General features: G+C 62.9%; 1 protein-coding gene across 1 annotated transcript; it reads left to right on the forward strand.

Moving 5' to 3' along the window:
• Positions 1-2,384: 2,384 nt before the first annotated feature.
• Positions 2,385-14,880, forward strand: ECM2 (extracellular matrix protein 2). The gene is given in 10 exon segments (XM_056804023.1): positions 2,385-2,760; positions 3,783-3,971; positions 4,555-4,823; positions 4,826-5,150; positions 5,344-5,459; positions 6,325-6,460; positions 7,955-8,112; positions 12,311-12,450; positions 13,534-13,860; positions 14,082-14,880. Coding segments are annotated over 10 exon segments (2,115 nt in total). The 5' UTR covers positions 2,385-2,471; the 3' UTR covers positions 14,248-14,880.
• The last annotated feature ends 1,449 nt before the right edge of the window (positions 14,881-16,329 follow it).

Genomic DNA, 16,329 nt, shown 5'->3' on the forward strand with positions numbered 1-16,329 from the left:
CATCTCCGAGTGGGAGTCGGATGGCCTGAGAGACTGTCTCGGCCCTTCGGCCTTCTCTGCTCTTCCCACTGGCACCAGCCCTGCGGCCCGTCGCTGCCTCCAGCCGCTCCCCACTCAGCCGGCCACCTCCAAAGGCGGTCCGAGATGATGTCCGCCGCAGGCCGTCCCTCCCAAGTCTGATCATGGGGCTCCCCCGTCCGTGTCTCTAGTGGCACCCAGGCCGGGGTCCATTCTCCTCCTCCCTCCGTCCGAGCTTGGGCCGGGCCCCTCTCTGGCTCCGGGGTGCCATTCCAGGAAGAGAAGGCGCCGTGAAAGCTCAGCAGGGCGAGCCCTGCGGCCCCTACCCGGGCCAAGAACGTCCCCGGTGCTGCGCCGAGCCCAGCCTAAAGCAGAGGGGTGGCTGCTCCGGAACCCAGGCCCCCGCCAGAGGCCTGCGTTTCCATCAGGGACAGCTGGGGGAGGGGTTCCGGATGGGGAGTACCCTCCGCCCCAGGGGGCACAAGGCCATGCTCCGTCCCTCTGCCTTGGGGGATGCCTCGTGGCCGGTCTGGGGGGGGGGCAGGGCAGAGAGGCCGTCTCCCCAGAGGCGAGGACTTGGGAAGGGGCCACGATGACCCCTGGGTGTAGACCCAGCCGCCAGCGTGCCTCACACTGACCCTCCTGCAAGGTCAGCCCACTGCGAATGTTCTGCCATTTTACAGACAGGGAAACTGAGGGCGGCACAAAGCAAAGGGCCTTGCTGGTGATCACTCACCACTGGGCCAGGGAAATGCTTTCATGGCTCACCACACAGGCTCGCTTTTGGGCCAAGGCCCAGGAGAGCCCAGGCGAGCCTGGCTCCGGGAGCTCCTGGGCCCAGATCGAAGGCTGGCATTCACTGGCAGCCTGGCAGAGGCCCAGGATCGGACTCCTCGGGGTCTCCCTGTAGGGTGCTTGGGATGGTGAGGCCTCCGGGGAAGGCCGAAGCCTGCCTGTGCCTTGGAGGGAGCCTGGCCTGGCTCGCCAACTTCTTCCCTAGACATGGCAGGCCTCGCCAGTGGACGCCGCGGTCCCCGCATCTCCGCCCCCCCCCCCCCCCCGGAGGGTCCTCGGGCTCCGCAGAGGCGCAGAGACCCTGCCCCAGGGCGAGTGCAGAAAAGCAGGCTGGGATGGGAGCAGCCGGCGCCGCTCTGCTCTGCGGCCACACGGATGCCTTCTCGGGGGCAGCCCCCTGCCCTTTCCAGTGCTTGGGAGGCTGGGCCAGAAGACCCGGAAGAAGACAGGCCTGGAGGATGTGCCGGGCCCACGAGGTCTTCCCGGGAGGCTTCTTGGCGAGCCTGTCCCATCTCGGAGGAGCCTCGCTGGTCCCCCACTCTGGTTTTCTGGAGAGCCGACCCGGAATCTGGCACCGGAGCGTGGACCCCCTCAAAGCCTGGCCCCGAGCTCCGAGGTGGCCGCTTGCTCTTTCCCCCGTCGGTGCGGCCCCTTCGGCCCGGCCACTGCCCATGACCTGGAATGTGTGGGCTCGAAGCTTGCCTCCTTCCTGGCTTCCCAGCAGGGAGCAGCTCTGGCCGAACAGGGCTCTATTCTTGCATTCCAGCCTTGGTTCTTCGTCCCTGCCTAATCAATGGACTTCTTGGCACGGACCGTCTGGCTTACCGAAAGCCCAAACATGTTCCGTTCCCTCCCGGTCCCACAAGGGTGACCCCCAAGGGGGGGGGGGGGAGGCCCAGGGCAGAGCCGGTGGCAGCAGGCAGGGGGATCTGGCAGGGCTAGCAAGGCCTGGCCAGGCCAGAGGTAACCATCCTAACTTCCCTCCTTCCTTCCTTCTTTCCTCCCTTTCTTCCCTCCTTTCCTACTTCCTTGCTCCTTCCTCTCTTTTCCTTCTTTCCTTCCTCCCCCCCTCCTTCCTTCCCTCCTGTCCATTCATCCATCCTTCCTCTCTCCTTCCTTCTTTCCTTCCTCCCTCTCTCCTTCCTTCCTTCCTCTCTCCTTCCTTCTTTCCTTCCTCCCTCTCTCCTTCCTTCCTTCCTTCCTTCCTTCCTTCCTTCCTTCCTTCCTTCCTTCCTCTCTACTTCCTTCCTTCTCTCCTCCCTTCCTTCCTCCCTTTCTTCCCTCCTTTCCTACTTCCTTGCTCCTTCCTCCCTTTCTTCCCTCCTTTCCTACTTCCTTGCTCCTTCCTCTCCTTTCCTTCCTCCCTCCTTCCTTCCCTCCTGTCCATTCATCCATCTTTCCTCCCTCCTTCCTTCCTTCCTTCCTTCCTCCCTCTCTCCTTCCTTCCTTTCTTCCTCCCTCCCTCCTTCCTTCCTTCCTTCCTTCCTCCCTCTCTACTTCCTTCCTTCTTCTCTCCTCCCTTCCTTCCTCCCTTTGTTCCCTCCTTTCCTACTTCCTTGCTCCTTCCTCTCCTTTCCTTCTTTCCTTCCTCCCTCTCTCCTTCCTCCCTCCCTCCCTCCCTCTTTCTTTTTCTGGAACTGGGCCTGTGAACCCGAAGCATGAAGCTGCCCGATGGGATCTGCTGTTTCCTGCTCATGGGCCTGTACATTGACTTGGCTCAGAATGGGCTGGCGGGAACCCTCAGCAGACAATCCCGGAGGAGGGGCCACAGAGCCTTGAGGAAGGCCCCCTCCCTGAACCGCAGAGCCCACGGGCAGTCCGAGCCGCTGGTGGCGGCCACCCCAAAGCAACAGCTTCCTCTCCGGGCCCCCGAGGGCAGCGCTGTGGACCTGGTGGTCCCGCTGGCGAGCTCTCTGGGAGAAGAGTCGGGCTACAACGTCCTGCCAGGTAAGGAAAGGCCCACTTGGGGCTGGCGTTGGCCAAGGATCCCTCCAAGGAGCCTCTTCCCAGCTGGTTGGCCTTTGCCGCCCGGCCCCGGTGCGAAGGACGCTCTCTGGCTGCCTTTGCTTCGCCCTCCTCGCTCCCATCTCCTCTGTGGCCGTACTTGGGCCCCAGAGATCATACCTGCAGACTGCCACGCGTGCCTTGCGTGGGAAAAGCCCAGGAAGCCGAAGGTCTCCCGTGGGCTTTCGGGCAGGGCTGGGTGGGAGGCCGGCACGCCCCCCCCCCCCCCAAGAATAGAGGCTCCTCGAGGCAGGGCCCTCTGTTTGGCGTCTGCCACGCTGGGCCCAGGATGGAGCCGGGCCCGAGCGGGGCCTCCTTTCCTGGCTCCACGTAAGGCGATCCCCCCGCCCAGACAAACAACAAGAAGGGGGCTCCCGAGTCCCGGCCCACCACGCGCTCCTCCGCGTACTTCCCGCCCCGGCCCGGGATTTCTCTTCGTGGCTCCTTTTCTAGCCACTTTCTGGGATGTTTCGCCAAAAGCAGAGAAAGCCATGAAGCGCATTTTAGCTGGAGTTGGTGCAGGGTCTCCGGGGGGGGGGGGGGGGGCTTGGCCACGGTGCCCCCCCCACGGTCTTCTGCCTCTTCTCCCGCTCCCCATGCCTGGCACACTTTCCACCTCAGCCTCCAGAGAGCCCAATCGTGGGCGCCCAGCAAGGCCCCGCCCCCAGGCTCCCCACCCCCATCCATGCGGGCTCACAGAGGGAGGGGGACATGGGGGGGGAAGGGCGTGAGCCAAGGGGAGCGGACGCCATGTTGGTAGTGGCCGAAACAAGAGGGCGTGCGGGCAGGACCCGGCGGGGAGCCAGGGAGAAGCGGGGGGAGGAGGGAGGACATTCCGGCGCCAGCCGGGGACGGGGATGCAGGTGCCGCGGCGAGCACCCTCAGATACCCACGGCTGGGTGTCGGGCTCGGGAAGGAGCCCTCCCGGGCCTCTTCACAGACTTCCGGTGGCTCTTCTCTCCCAGGCAGGAAGGGCCGGTGCGCCTTCGGCGGGATCGTGATGTACGACGGAGCCGTGTGGTCTCCCGAGCCCTGCGTCACCTGCCTCTGCTCCGGCGGCACAGCCGTCTGTGACGAGGCCACGTGCCCGCCTCGCCGGTGCCCGCGGCCCGTCACCCCCGCGGGCGAATGCTGCCCGCTCTGCCCCGACGCTGGTACGGAAGCGACGCGCAGGGGCTCGGCCGGGCCCTTCCGCTTCTGGGGAATCGGGGGAGGCGTGGTCTGGAAGGGGGGCCGGGGGGAGGGCTGCGCCCCTTCCTGCCTCCCATGCTTGGCGCGAGGAATCCAGGGGAGCCCAAGTCATCCCGCAATCGCCCCATGAGAGCCGGAGCCGAGGATGGAGCCCTCCGGGAGCTGGCCCCGACCAGGAAGAGCGTGCCGGCTGGAGGGCTCTGTTCTGGGGGACCCCCTTCTCCTTCCTGTTGGCGGCTGAGGCCAGCCCAGGGGCAGTCCAGGGAGGTGAGCAGCCCTGCCCCACGAGCCCCGGCAGCGCTACCTGGGCACGCGCGCCACGCAGCTGTTCCGTGGCCTGGCGCGGGGGGCGGCTCCAACATCGGGGGCCGGAAGGCCTTCCACCAAGCAGGATGGACACAGAGCCCAGCCGTTCTTGGCAAAGCTTTGGGGTCCCAGCGCGAGGCCTGGCGCTGTGCTGGAGGGAGGGGGGCTTCGGGCACTCCTCCCCTCCCGCCCTGCACCCCCGGCCAGCACCCTCCTCACTATATAGCGGTCATTTCTTAGGTGGCAGCCCAGAACTTCCTGGGGATGCTTTAACCCAGCGCCAGGAAGTGCTCCAGAGGAAGGAGCAGGAGGCCGGGGAAGAAGACCTCCGGCGACAAGGCAGAGAGAAGGTCCCGAAGAGGAAAGGCAAAGGGCGAAGGCCCCGGCCTCAGAGCCGCCTGGAGGAGAGGCCCCCGGGAGCGCGAGGAGAGCGGGCCACCCAGATGAGCGCTGGCCCCAAGAGCCAAAGGCGCTGCCGCAGGGGGTCGGGGAGGAGGCGCAGAAACACTGGAGCCGAGATAGGGGCGACAAGGAGGAGGACGACGACCACGACGACCACGACGACCACGAAGACCACGAAGACCAGGACCACTACTACGACCACGACCACAATGACGACGACGACCACGATGACGACCACGACCACAACGACGACCACGACGATGACGACGACCATTACGAGGTTCCCTATTCCCCAGTGTCTGAGCCCGATACAGAGGCCCCACCTGTGCCCAGGGCGTGCACCATTTGGGAGCACGAGATGAGCTGCACCAATGCCAACCTCACCCAAGTGCCCATCATTTCAGACCCGGACTTAAGGAGCTTGGAGCTCATCGGTAAGGGCCGTCCGTGCCGCAGCGCTCTGTCCAGGAGGGGGCACCAAGCCAGGCAATCAATTAAGGCAGGCAGAGGCAGGGGGCAGGGGGCAGGCAGAGGCAGGCAGGTGGGGGAACATCCCCTGGCAGACAGAAACTGTCAGGGCCCCCCCAGTCCCCAGACATAGACAGACGGCAAAAAACTGTCTCCTAGGGAATTCCATCCGCCGCATCCCGGACGGAGCATTCCTGGGAACACCCAATCTGGAAACGCTGGACCTGCGCAGAAACGCCATCACTGCTTCTGGCATCAGCCCCAACGTGTTCAAGGTAAGGGTGCTGCGCCATGCCCCTGCCGTGCCCTCACCGTGCCCCTGCCGTGCCCTCACTGTGCCCCCGCCCTGCCCCCGCCCTGCCCCCGCCCTGCCCTCACCATGCCCCCGCCCTGCCCCCGCCGTGCCCTCACCATGCCCCTGCCCTGCCCCCGCCGTGCCCCTGCCATGCCCTCACCATGCCCCCGCCGTGCCCCCGCCATGCCCCCGCAGCTCTCCATCTGTGCTGAGCGGGAGATGGCCCTGGGAGAGCCGGGCCGGCTGGCAAGCGTGCGGGCCCCGAGGCGAGGGCCAGGGAGGGAGGGAGGCCCTGGCGGCTGGAGGCCGTCTCCTCTCTGCCCCACCTGCCTCTATCCCATAGCAGTTTTCGGCATCCGTGGGCAGGAGAGGCAGTGTGGCCGAGTGGTCAGGGAGGCGGCCGGAGCCCCAGGACGGCGACAGGCGAGCCCAGCTCTAGCCTTTGCTCTAGGCAGCTCGGGGAGGCTGTCAGGAACAGGGAAGGGGCTGCCTCCCGCCTGGCCTCTGCTTGTAGGCAGGCACCTTTGGATCTAGAAGACGTGTGAGTGCCTGGATGCGTGCGTGCGTGTGCGTGCGCGTGTGGTTTCTCCGCGGGACGTCCCCTTTGAGGCAGGAAGCCCGGGTTCCAATCTGGCCTCAGACACTCACTAGCTAGGAGCCCCTGGAGGAGTCCCCCGACCAACCCTGCCTGCCTCAGTTTCCTCGTCTGTAAAACAGGGAGAGTCCCAGCCTCTTTCCGGCCTTGTGCCTCCTCATTGTCCGTGGCGGCGGATGGCCTTTGGCCGGCTCGGGGCCAGGCTGGCTGTGGGCAGGGGCTGGCGGGAGGCTGAGATTCCCCTTTGCAGCCCCTGAAGAAGCTGACGTGCCTGTATCTGGACGGCAACGGCCTGGTGCGGCTGCCGCCGGCGCTGCCCTCGGGGCTCCTGGAGCTGAAAGTCAACGAGAACGCTCTGCGCTCCCTCGACGAAGACAGCCTGGCAGGTGGGTGCTGCTCGCCCAGACCTCGGGGGCACCACTCTGCCCACCCGGGGTCCGGCCTCCCCGACTCCCTTCTCTGCCCCTGGGGCGAGGCCGCTCCGACAGCCGGAGATTCTCCGCCGTTGGGCACGAAGCTCCAGCCCCCCCCCCCCCCGCCCCCCGCCAGGCTTCTCTCCAGCCCCCCCCCCCCGCCAGGCTTCTCTCCAGCCCCCTCCCCCCGCCCGGCTTCTCTCCAGCCCCCTCCCCCCCCGCCCTGCTTCTCTCCAGCCCCCTCCCCCCCCCCCGCCCTGCTTCTCTCCAGCCCCCTCCCCCCCCTTCTCTCCAGCCCCCGCCCGGCTTCTCTCCAGCCCCCCCCCCTCCGCCCTGCTTCTCTCCAGTCCCCTCCCCCTCGCCCGGCTTCTCTCCAGCCCCCTCCCCCCCAACTGCCCCGGCCTGGACCTGGCCTTGCTGTGGAAGGCCTTCGGGGGAGGGAGGGCAAGGGCTGAAGGGGGCCACGGGGGGGGGGGGGGGGGAGGCGGGCCGGGGACGTGGCGGAACGGAAGCCGGGCCCTGCTGCCGGCCCTACGAGCATTCCGAGGAGGGCGCTCGGCCCGCTCCAGGGCCGCCCCAAACGGCCAAGCCAGGACGCCTCAGCGGGCGCGAGGGCGGGAGACGGCCGACCTCAGAAGCTCGGGGTGACGCTCGGGGCTCCCTCGGCCATTCTCAGCCCCGCCTGGATGGCCCGACGTCGAGGGCCGTCCTACACGGGGGCCCAGGCAGCTCCGGCCTTCGCTGGCCTTGTGTGTCCCCCGAGAGCGCTCACGGAGGGGCTCGCCACGTTGCCTGTCCTCGGGGACGGACGGAAGGCCGGGCGGTCACGAGGCGCTTCGTGCCCCGCTGCGCGGCGGGCGGCTTCCCCCTCGGGCCTCCGCCTGGCACGACGTGCCCCCGGCTGGGGAGAAGAGGCCGTGCCAGGGACGCCCAAAGCATCGCGAGCATCGCGGAGGCGTCCGCAGGAAGGCGGACCACAGACGGGGTTTGGCAACGGCTGAGCCCAAGCTGGGAGCGGCCGAAGGGAGGTGCCGGCCCAGGAAAGCCCTGCGCTTGGCTGTCGGGGAGGGAGGGAGACACACAGACAGACAGACAGAGGGGGTGACGGACGGCTGCCTGCAGCCCCTCGTGCGTCCTCCCTTCCAGGGGAGCCTCTGGACCCCTGCCCTCACCGCCCACTTGGAATGCTCTCCGCGGGGCCCCGGGCTCTGCCTGCCTCCCGGCTCTCCCCTCCTTCATTCGGCCTCCACAGTGACCTCGCCTCCTAAACTGTGGGCCAAACACCCCGTTCTGTTTAGGTTGTTCTGGGGGCGCCTCTCCAGGGCACGGCCCGCTGTGTGTGTGTGTGTGTGGGTGTGGGGGTGTGTGTGTGGGTGTGGGGGGGGCGGCCCCCATTAGGGCGGGGGCCCTGGCAGCCGGGGGCGAGCGCCCGCCCGGGGCCCAGCGGCTCTGTGTCCTGCTCCCTAGGGCTCAAGCACCTCGTCACCCTGGAGCTGGAGGGGAACGAGCTCAGCGAGTCCAACGTGAGTCCCTGGGCCTTCGGCCCGCTGCAGAGGCTGTCTTACCTGCGCCTGGGAAGGAATCGCTTCCGGATCATCCCGCAGGGCCTGCCGACGTCCATCGAGGTAGGGGCCGGGCTCCGGGCTCCGGGCAGGCCGCGGGTTCGCTCTTGGTGGGACGGACCCGCCATTACGGGTCCCCTGTAAAGCCCGTGTCGGGAGCGGCACAAAGACGTTCCCCCGGCGCGTGCTCGTCGTGCCCGTCCTGGCCTCACTGGCACCGAGCCGGAAGGCTTCCCTTCACAAGCGGCGGCTCCTAACGCCACTCCTGATCATCCCGATCACCGGCCTCCGAGGAGAGCTTGCCGCTGGGCCCTTCCAATGGCCCAAGTGCCATTTCCTCATCGCAGTGCCTGTCACGGCCCTCTCGCTCTCTACAAGCTTCAATGGCTCCCTAATGCCTCTAGGATAAAATACAAAATACTCAACCCGGCACTGAAAATCCTTCCCAGGCTGTCTCCCACCTGTCTCCGTGCACGTAGTGAGGTGGCACAAGACAGAGAAGGCCCGAATCTGGCCTCAGGCATTTAGCAGTTGTGTGACCCTGAGCCAGTCCCTTGGCTTTTGTCTGCCTCAGCTTCCCCTCTGCAAGCCTGTGGCCAGCCTTTGCTATTCATGAAATAATAGCTTGTTGGGAAATTCTGGGCCAAAGAAAGGGCGACGGGCTCCTCCCTGGGCAGGAGGGCAGGAAAATGGGCACCAAGAAGAGCTCTGGAGGAAGGCGCTCCTCCCCCCAGCCGCCCCAGACGACAGACACGAGGCCATCGGGGGAGGGGCGAAGGCCTTCACAGTCACGGCACAGTTGGTCTTGCGGCCCAGAGGCCCCGTGGGGGGCTCCCTGAGCTGGGCACAGACACGCAGAGGGTGACGCGCGCTCCCTCAGCCAACGAGCACTGACCACATGTCCACTGGGTGCCCAGCAGGGTCGAGCCTGGAGCCCGAGAGAGGCATAGCCAGATCGGATGCTCCAAGAACTCGAAGAAACCGTTGGCCAAACCGAGCCGTCCGCCTCCCTCCTGAGGGAGGGCTCCGACAAGGAGCCGCGACCTGGCTCGGCTTCCCGATCCTGGGGCAAGTCCGGCCGGCCGCTGAGCGCTGGCCCAGAGAGGCCCCTTTTGGAAGCGTGACTGACGCAGTGTGCCAGAGGCTCCCGTGCGAGGGACACCCACAAAGCGAAAGATGGGGGGCAGTCGAGCCCACGACACCCCAAACGGCAACGAGAGCGGCAGAAGGCTCAGGATTCTCGTGGCTGAATTGGGGCCGTGGCGAGCACACAAGGAATGACCACATAGCGGAGGCGGAGGGTTTGCCTTTGGAACCACAGGCTAGCATGAGTAATGGGGGACGAACCATTCGTGGCGTTCCCACTAACAACCGGGTCTGTCAGGACGTTTCAACCTCACTTTGGAAACAGGATCGACCGAGGAGACGGCGAGTCACCCAAGTAGCTCCCGATGGGAGGGGGCTTTCTTAGCAAAAGCCAACAGAGGGAGGGGAGCTGACGAGTGGCTTCAGCTCAATGCCCCAAGCCAAAGTCATCCCCACAAAGAGGCAAACAGGCACGAAATAGAGAAGGCCTTTGTTCAGGCTGCTCACCATCTGCCAGGGGACGAGACCACGGCTGCCCTGAGGAGCACCAAGGGGCGTGGCCTAGCGATGACACGAACAAGGGAACAGAAAGAAACAATCGCTGAAACTGTCAGTGAAAACGACCAGGCCGAACGGTCCTATGGCCCGCCTTGGCTCGTCCGCGTCAGCTCATCCCACCTGTCGATGGGATACTGAACAGAATCAGACAAAGCGAGTTCGTTTCTACGAAACAACAAATAATCCACAACATCCCAGGAACCGATGAGGCTTTGACAAGGAATGACGTGGCCAGTCTACTGACCGACGGGGGGGTCTCAGATGATAGCCGAAGTGAGGGCCGTAGCTATAGGAAAAGCAGGAAAATGGGCCAGCGGGACAAAGGGGATGGCGGAGAGTTGGAAGGCAGCCCCGGGGAAAGATTTGCTCTCCGAAATGCTGGCGGGTCCCCCGCCAAGATGGCCAAACAGGCATTCTCCCCGAGGTGCAAACAAGCAGTTCTCCAGAGAAGAAACACAAAGGGCCAGTGGCCGCTGGAGAAGTGATGGCCAACCCCCGCTGTCACCTCTTAAGAGCACGCTCGCTCGCGGGGCTTTAGGGGCTCAGGCCCTCCGGAGGCGGCTGTGGCAGGAGACAAAAAGGCTCGGAGAACTTCCCTCAGGGGTCTGCGGTGCTCTCTGAGGAGGGTGGGGCCACACCCCGGGGATACCCATGGGAAAAACCAATCTTTCTACACAAGAATACATTCAAAGCAGACAGAGGGACGGTGCCAGAGCAGTAACGGGATTCTGGTGTCTCAAGGAATACAAAGAAGTACAGGTGTCCGACGTGCCTCTGTGGGGCTTCAAGCTTCGGGGGAACATACTTATGCCTTAGTTAAGCTCAAGCTAAAACCACGTCAAGAGTTGTGGCAAGTCTTGTAGAAGGTGATGCAGACAGAGGAGAGGGGGGACCTGGGTCGGACAGCTCCTTGCCGGGTGACCCTGGGCAAGTCACTTCACCTTGCTCCTCTGCCTTAGGATCGAAACCAAGATCCAAGGGGAGGCCTTAAAAAGGAAGGGACTCGTAAGCAAACGGGACGATTACTCGGCACCCTGGCTACCAGGCAGCTGGTCCTGTAGACGAGCGAGAAGCTTCTCTGCTCTAACTGGAGGCCCCGTCTGCGCTGGTCCGCGGCTCCTCCTTTTCCTCTACTGAAATCGATTTGACGTGCGTCAGCCTGTTGCTGCGGAGGCTGTCCCAGGGGACCTCTTCTCCCCTTTGCACTGACTGAGCTCTCCCTGCCTTCTGTGGCCCCAAAGCCCAGCACAGTGTTTGGCACATAGTGGGGCCTTCAGAAATGCCTCTCCGCTCACTGCCGGGGATGATGCAAGTTTACGGCTGCACCTGAAATCACTTTGAACAGCATTTGAAAAGGAAGGAAAGAAGAGACCGCTGCCGTGGGCTGCCCTTCCCAGACTGAGAACCACCAGGAACTGGGTGACCGAGGCCCAGCGGGGAAAGGATTCCATTTCTTAGATTGATACAGCCCAACCCTTTGCAATGACATTAAAAATGAAGCAGGAGTGGCTCCATGGAGAGAGTCAGGCCTGGAGACGGGAGGTCTGGGGGTCAATTCTGGCCTCGAATACTTCCTAGCTGGGTGACCCTGGGCAAGTCATTGAGCCCCAGAGCCGTGCCCTTCTCGCTCTTCTGCCCTGGATCGGATTCTAAGGCGGAAGGTAGGGGCCCTGGAAGATCAGGTAGATGTTTTCATTGTCTGGTCCAACCCCCAAGTTCCATTGGTCTGACTCTTGGTGGATCCATTTTGCTGGCTGCTCGGTGGCTTGGGGTCTCGGGGAGTTCCCGGGCACCAAGCGATGAAGTGACTTGCCCACGGCCAGGACACACGGCAGAGGCAGCCTTTGGCCTCCAGCTACTAGGTGTCAAGCCCATCGATCGCTCTATCAGCCCCTGCCCAGAGTCCACGATGCCACGCAGCCTCTCCACATGCTCGTTTTAGGGGATCAAACAGCAAATTCAGGCCCTGTGAGGAGGGGCTCTCCCAGTGTGGCTTGGCTTGCAATGACTTGTGGAACCAAGCCAATGGGAAGAGATGGTTGTCTTGGAACGAACAGAAAGCTCTACCTCCAAGACCAGCAGAACCTCATCTTGTCTCTAAGCATCCTATCAGAAGGGCACGCGGAGTCTTGTCAGAAAATATTCTCTTTGGGGGCAGCCGGTGGCTCAGTGGATGGAGAGCCAGGCCTAGAGCCAGGCGGTCCTGGGTTCCAATCTGGCCTCAGACACTTCCCAGCTGGGTGACCCTGGGCAAGTCGCTTGACCCCCATGGCCTAGCCCTCACCACTCTTCTGCCTTAGAGCCAATACACAGTATTGATACCAAGACAGAAGGTGAGGGTTAAAAAAAAAAGAAAATACTCTCTTTTGCCCAACAAATCAATCCTAGGGCAGGCGATAATTCTGGCTTCTTTTCACAGGCACTGATTAGATGTGAGCCTATAATGACACGACTCCCAGGAGCCCTCGCTTCTGGTCTGTTAGGAGAAATCAAAGGAACCCAAAGATTTCCAAATGCAACTGGCTGTGCCCAAGCCAGGTCATGTGATGTTAGAACAAACACACCGGACAGAAGACAACGGCGGCACCTTCCCAACTGTGTTTTTTGTTAACTCCAGGAATTATACCTGGAGAGCAACCAGATCGAAGAAATCAAAGAAACGTCTTTCAACCATACCCGAAATATCAACGTCATCGTATTAAGTCATAATAAGATCGAAGAAAACAGGATTGACCCTTTAGCATGGATCCACCACAAGTGAGTACGTAGAGTGTGCCTGTGCCAAGAGGCCCTCCAGATAATCGGGGTGGGGACTGGGGACTCCACTGCAGGTGGAGAGCAGCCATCCACAGAAAGGGGTGACCGAGGATGAAGGGCCAGGAAGGACCCCGGGGAGGGATGAACTCAGAGAAACCAGGCTGGGACACCAGGGTACAGTCCAAATGACCTGCTCTCTCCCTCTCCCTCCCTGTCTGTCTCTGTCTCTCCCTCTCTCTGTCTGTCTGCCTCTCCCTCTCTCTGTCTGTCTCTCCCTCCTCTCTCTCTCTGTCTCTCCCTCCTCTCTGTCTCTCCCTTCTCTCTCTCTGTCTCTCTCTCTCTCCCCCTCTCTCTCTCTCTCCCTCTCTCTGTCTGTCTCTGTCTCTCCCTCCTCTCTCTCTGTGTCTCTCCCTCCTCTCTCTGTCTCTCCCTCCCTCTCTCTCTCTCTCTGTGTCTCTTCCTCCTCTCTCTCTCTCTCTGTCTCTCCCTGTCTGTCTCTCCCTTCTCTCTGTCTCTCCCTCTCTCTGTCTCTCCCTCTCTCTGTCTCTCCCTCCTCTCTCTGTCTCTCCCTCCTCTCTCTGTCTCTCTCTCCCCCCCCCTGTCTCTCTCTTTCTCTCTCTCTCTCTGTGTCTCTCCCTCCTCTCTCTTTCTCTCTGTCTCTCCCTGTCTGTCTCTCCCTTCTCTCTGTCTCTCCCTCTCTCTGTCTCTCTCTCTGTCTCTCCCTCCTCTCTCTCTCTCTCCCTCTCTGTCTCTCTCCCCCCCCCCTCTGTCTCTCCCTCTCTCTCTGTCTCTCTCACTCACTCTCTCTCTCCCTCTCTCTCTGTCTCTCTCACTCACTCTCTGTCTCTCTCTCTCTGTCTCTCCCTCTCTCTGTCTGTCTCTCCCTCCTCTCTCTCTCTGTCTCTCCCTCTCTGTCTCTCTCTCCCCCCCCCTCTGTCTCTCTCTCTCTCTCTGTCTCTCCCTCTCTCTCTCTGTCTCTCCCTCCTCTCTCTGTCTCTCCCTCTCTCTCTGTCTCTCCCCCCCCCTCTGTCTCTCTCTCTCTCTCTCTCTCTCTCTCTGTGTCCCTCTCTGTCTCCCCAACAGAAACCTGGAATCTGTTGATCTTTCCTACAACAAACTCTATCACGTTCCCTCCTACCTACCCAAGTCCCTGCTGCACTTGGTGCTGGTCGGGAACCAGATCGAGCGAATCCCTGGCTATGTCTTCGGCCACATGAAGCCGGGCCTCGAGTACTTGTACCTCTCCTTCAACCGCCTGCGCGACGACGGCGTGCACCCCGTCTCGTTCTTCGGGGCCTACCACTCTTTGAGAGAGGTCTTCCTGGATCACAATGAACTGCAGGCTGTGCCCTTCGGGATCTCGCGCATGACGTCGCTGCATCTTCTGAGACTCAACAACAACAAGATTCGGTAACTTTTTCTTGCCGTTGTTGGGATGGCTAAAACGCGGGCGGAAACAGGACGGCTGGAGCTTCTTTGCCGCTTCTGTCCGCACTCTGAGGGGGAAGCAGGGGTCTAGAGCAGAGGGGAGGAGATGGAGGCTGAGCGGCTCGGGGGGGGTGTGGCGGGGGGCCCTCTGCTCCCTCTTTGGCGCCACTTCTGGGGTCCCTCGTTTTTGCCTGTTTCCTCAGGAACGTTCTCCCGCAGCGAGTCTGCAGGGCCAAGGGCAGAGACTCTCCTCTGGAACAGCTGCATCTCGAAAACAATTACATCCGCCTTCGAGACCTTCCGCTTCACCTGTTTTCCTGCCTGCGATCGTATGCCAGCATCGTCCTGAGGCCACAGAAGGCCAAATAGGAGCGGGGCTCCTGCCTCGGGTCCGACGTGAGCGTCTCTTTCTTGGGGCTCCAGAGCACCGTGGCCCCCGAGGGGCGGACGGCTCTTAGGGCGCCCCCCCAAGAGCAGGGGGCAGGGCAGCAGAAGCCCCAAGTCCTGCCATACTCGGGCAGCCATAGTTCACCAAAACCCACCCCACCCCATCCAGTAAGGCGCCAGAGGGCTCGGGGGGGTCGGTCATTCTGGGATCCAGCACTCATTAGCAGGTTCCCGTAAGGCCTAAAGGGTGGCCCGGGGTCTCCGCTGGACTCTGACCCCGCCAGGGCACAGATGGAGGGAGCGTCTACACTGGCAGCCCCCAAGGCCCAGGAGAGCACAGGCTCCCGGGCCACTCTCGTGTCACAGCACTTTGTGGAAGCCACGTGGCGGTCCCCAGCGAGGCCCGGAGGGAGCAGACTCGGGCTTCCCTGCCGCCCCTAGGCCTGGGCGCCGGCAGAAGCCCACTGGTGCCTCCTCACCTGGGCCCCGAGGAGGCGGGTCCTCTTGGACTCTGCCCTCCCTTTCTTCCTCCTGCGGGAACCACCCACCCTTGTTTCTCCCCATTAACGAGTGTATGCTTTGGACAGCCCTGAATTATAACCTTTCTTCATTTTCTGGGGTTTGTGAGTCATTGTCTGAAGTGATTGGCGCTGGGCGGGTGTCCAGGGTGCCCAGGGTTTGGGGGTGTGAGGGTCCGAGGAGCCCCAGGCCAGGAGATCAGGGTCCTCGGGAGCCCCCCAGCCCCTCCCCGGATCCCATGGGGCAGAGACATGTGGGGGGACCTCTCCCTTCACTGACTTGTGGATCAGGGAACCCCAGCTTTCCCTGCTAGCTGATCACGGAAAGAGAGCCGGAACCCTTTCCAGCCCTCGCCAGCTTTCCCCCTTCCTGACAGGCAGGCCAGGCCGGCTCCTTCCTTCAGGGGGGTGTTTGGTGGGAAAGGCCGGGGCTCCGTTGCTTTCAACAAATGAACTTGACCCAGAGCAAGCCACCCCCTTCTCCCTTCTCCATCCTTCCCAGAAGAGCCGGGCTTTCAAGATTTGTACCTTGTCCCCGGCCCTCCCCTCACCCAGGGGAGTGTCAGAGGCAGGATCTGAACCCAGGCCCTATGATGCCACTCAATGGGCCATGGAGACCCTCCTGATCACTCCCACTTTGGGGGGCACGAGAGACTAAGGTCCTGAGTGCTTAAATGACTTGACCCAGGTCATGCAGGCCCTCTGTGGCACAACAGATTTTGAACCCTTGTCGTTGGGATCTAAATGCCGCAGGCTTTTCTCTTCCTCCTACCTGGGTGCCCCAAGTTTCCAAAGTGGCAGATGTCTGGGCCGGCCCAGGCACTGACCCCTCGGCCCTCCAAGACCAGACGGGATGACCACAAGCCCTGGCATGGGGCTGCGAGGGCCTGCTTCCTCCAAGAGCTCTGCCCGTCTGTTCAGACCTCGTTCTCCCTCCTTTCCGCCAAACATGATGAAGACCAGCCCAGCGGACCATGCGAGGGATGCCAAAGGGGACGACTCCTTTGGGAGGTGAGAACAGGAGATTGGGGGCTGCGGGCCGCAGCTCACTGGCTCCTCGGCGGGGGGAAGCAGCCCAGCCAAATGGATCTCTCTGTCCACCCAGCTCGAGGCCCCCGAGGGCGGCTGCAGGGAAGGGAACACTCAGAAGTCACAGGAGCTCCTAGGAACGATGGCCACACAGAGGCAGCGGGCCACGAGAGGCCACGCTTTCCAAAGGCAAAGAAGCAAATGTAAGCTTGCAGTATTAGTGCAGCGATCTGGGAGAGGAAGCCCGCTCCTGTGAAGCTGCCACGGGACGTGGGGCAAGGCTGGCGAGACATCCATCTGGTCCCTTCGGAACTCAAGCAGAGACGCGTGCCGGTGAGTGTGGGGGTCCGGCCTCCCCAAGACCTGACGATCCCACACCAGCCTTCTCCCCACCCCTTCCCTGTGGCCTGGAGGATGTTCTGGATAACGAGCTTCCCTAGCACCGCTCTGCAGCTCCCACACAGTTTGTCAGGGAAGCCAGGGAGGAGCGTGGCCAGCGGATCCCAAGGCAGGCAGG

This window comes from Monodelphis domestica, chromosome 7 (genome assembly GCF_027887165.1).
Source record: "Monodelphis domestica isolate mMonDom1 chromosome 7, mMonDom1.pri, whole genome shotgun sequence".
NCBI classification, from domain to species: domain Eukaryota; kingdom Metazoa; phylum Chordata; class Mammalia; order Didelphimorphia; family Didelphidae; genus Monodelphis; species Monodelphis domestica.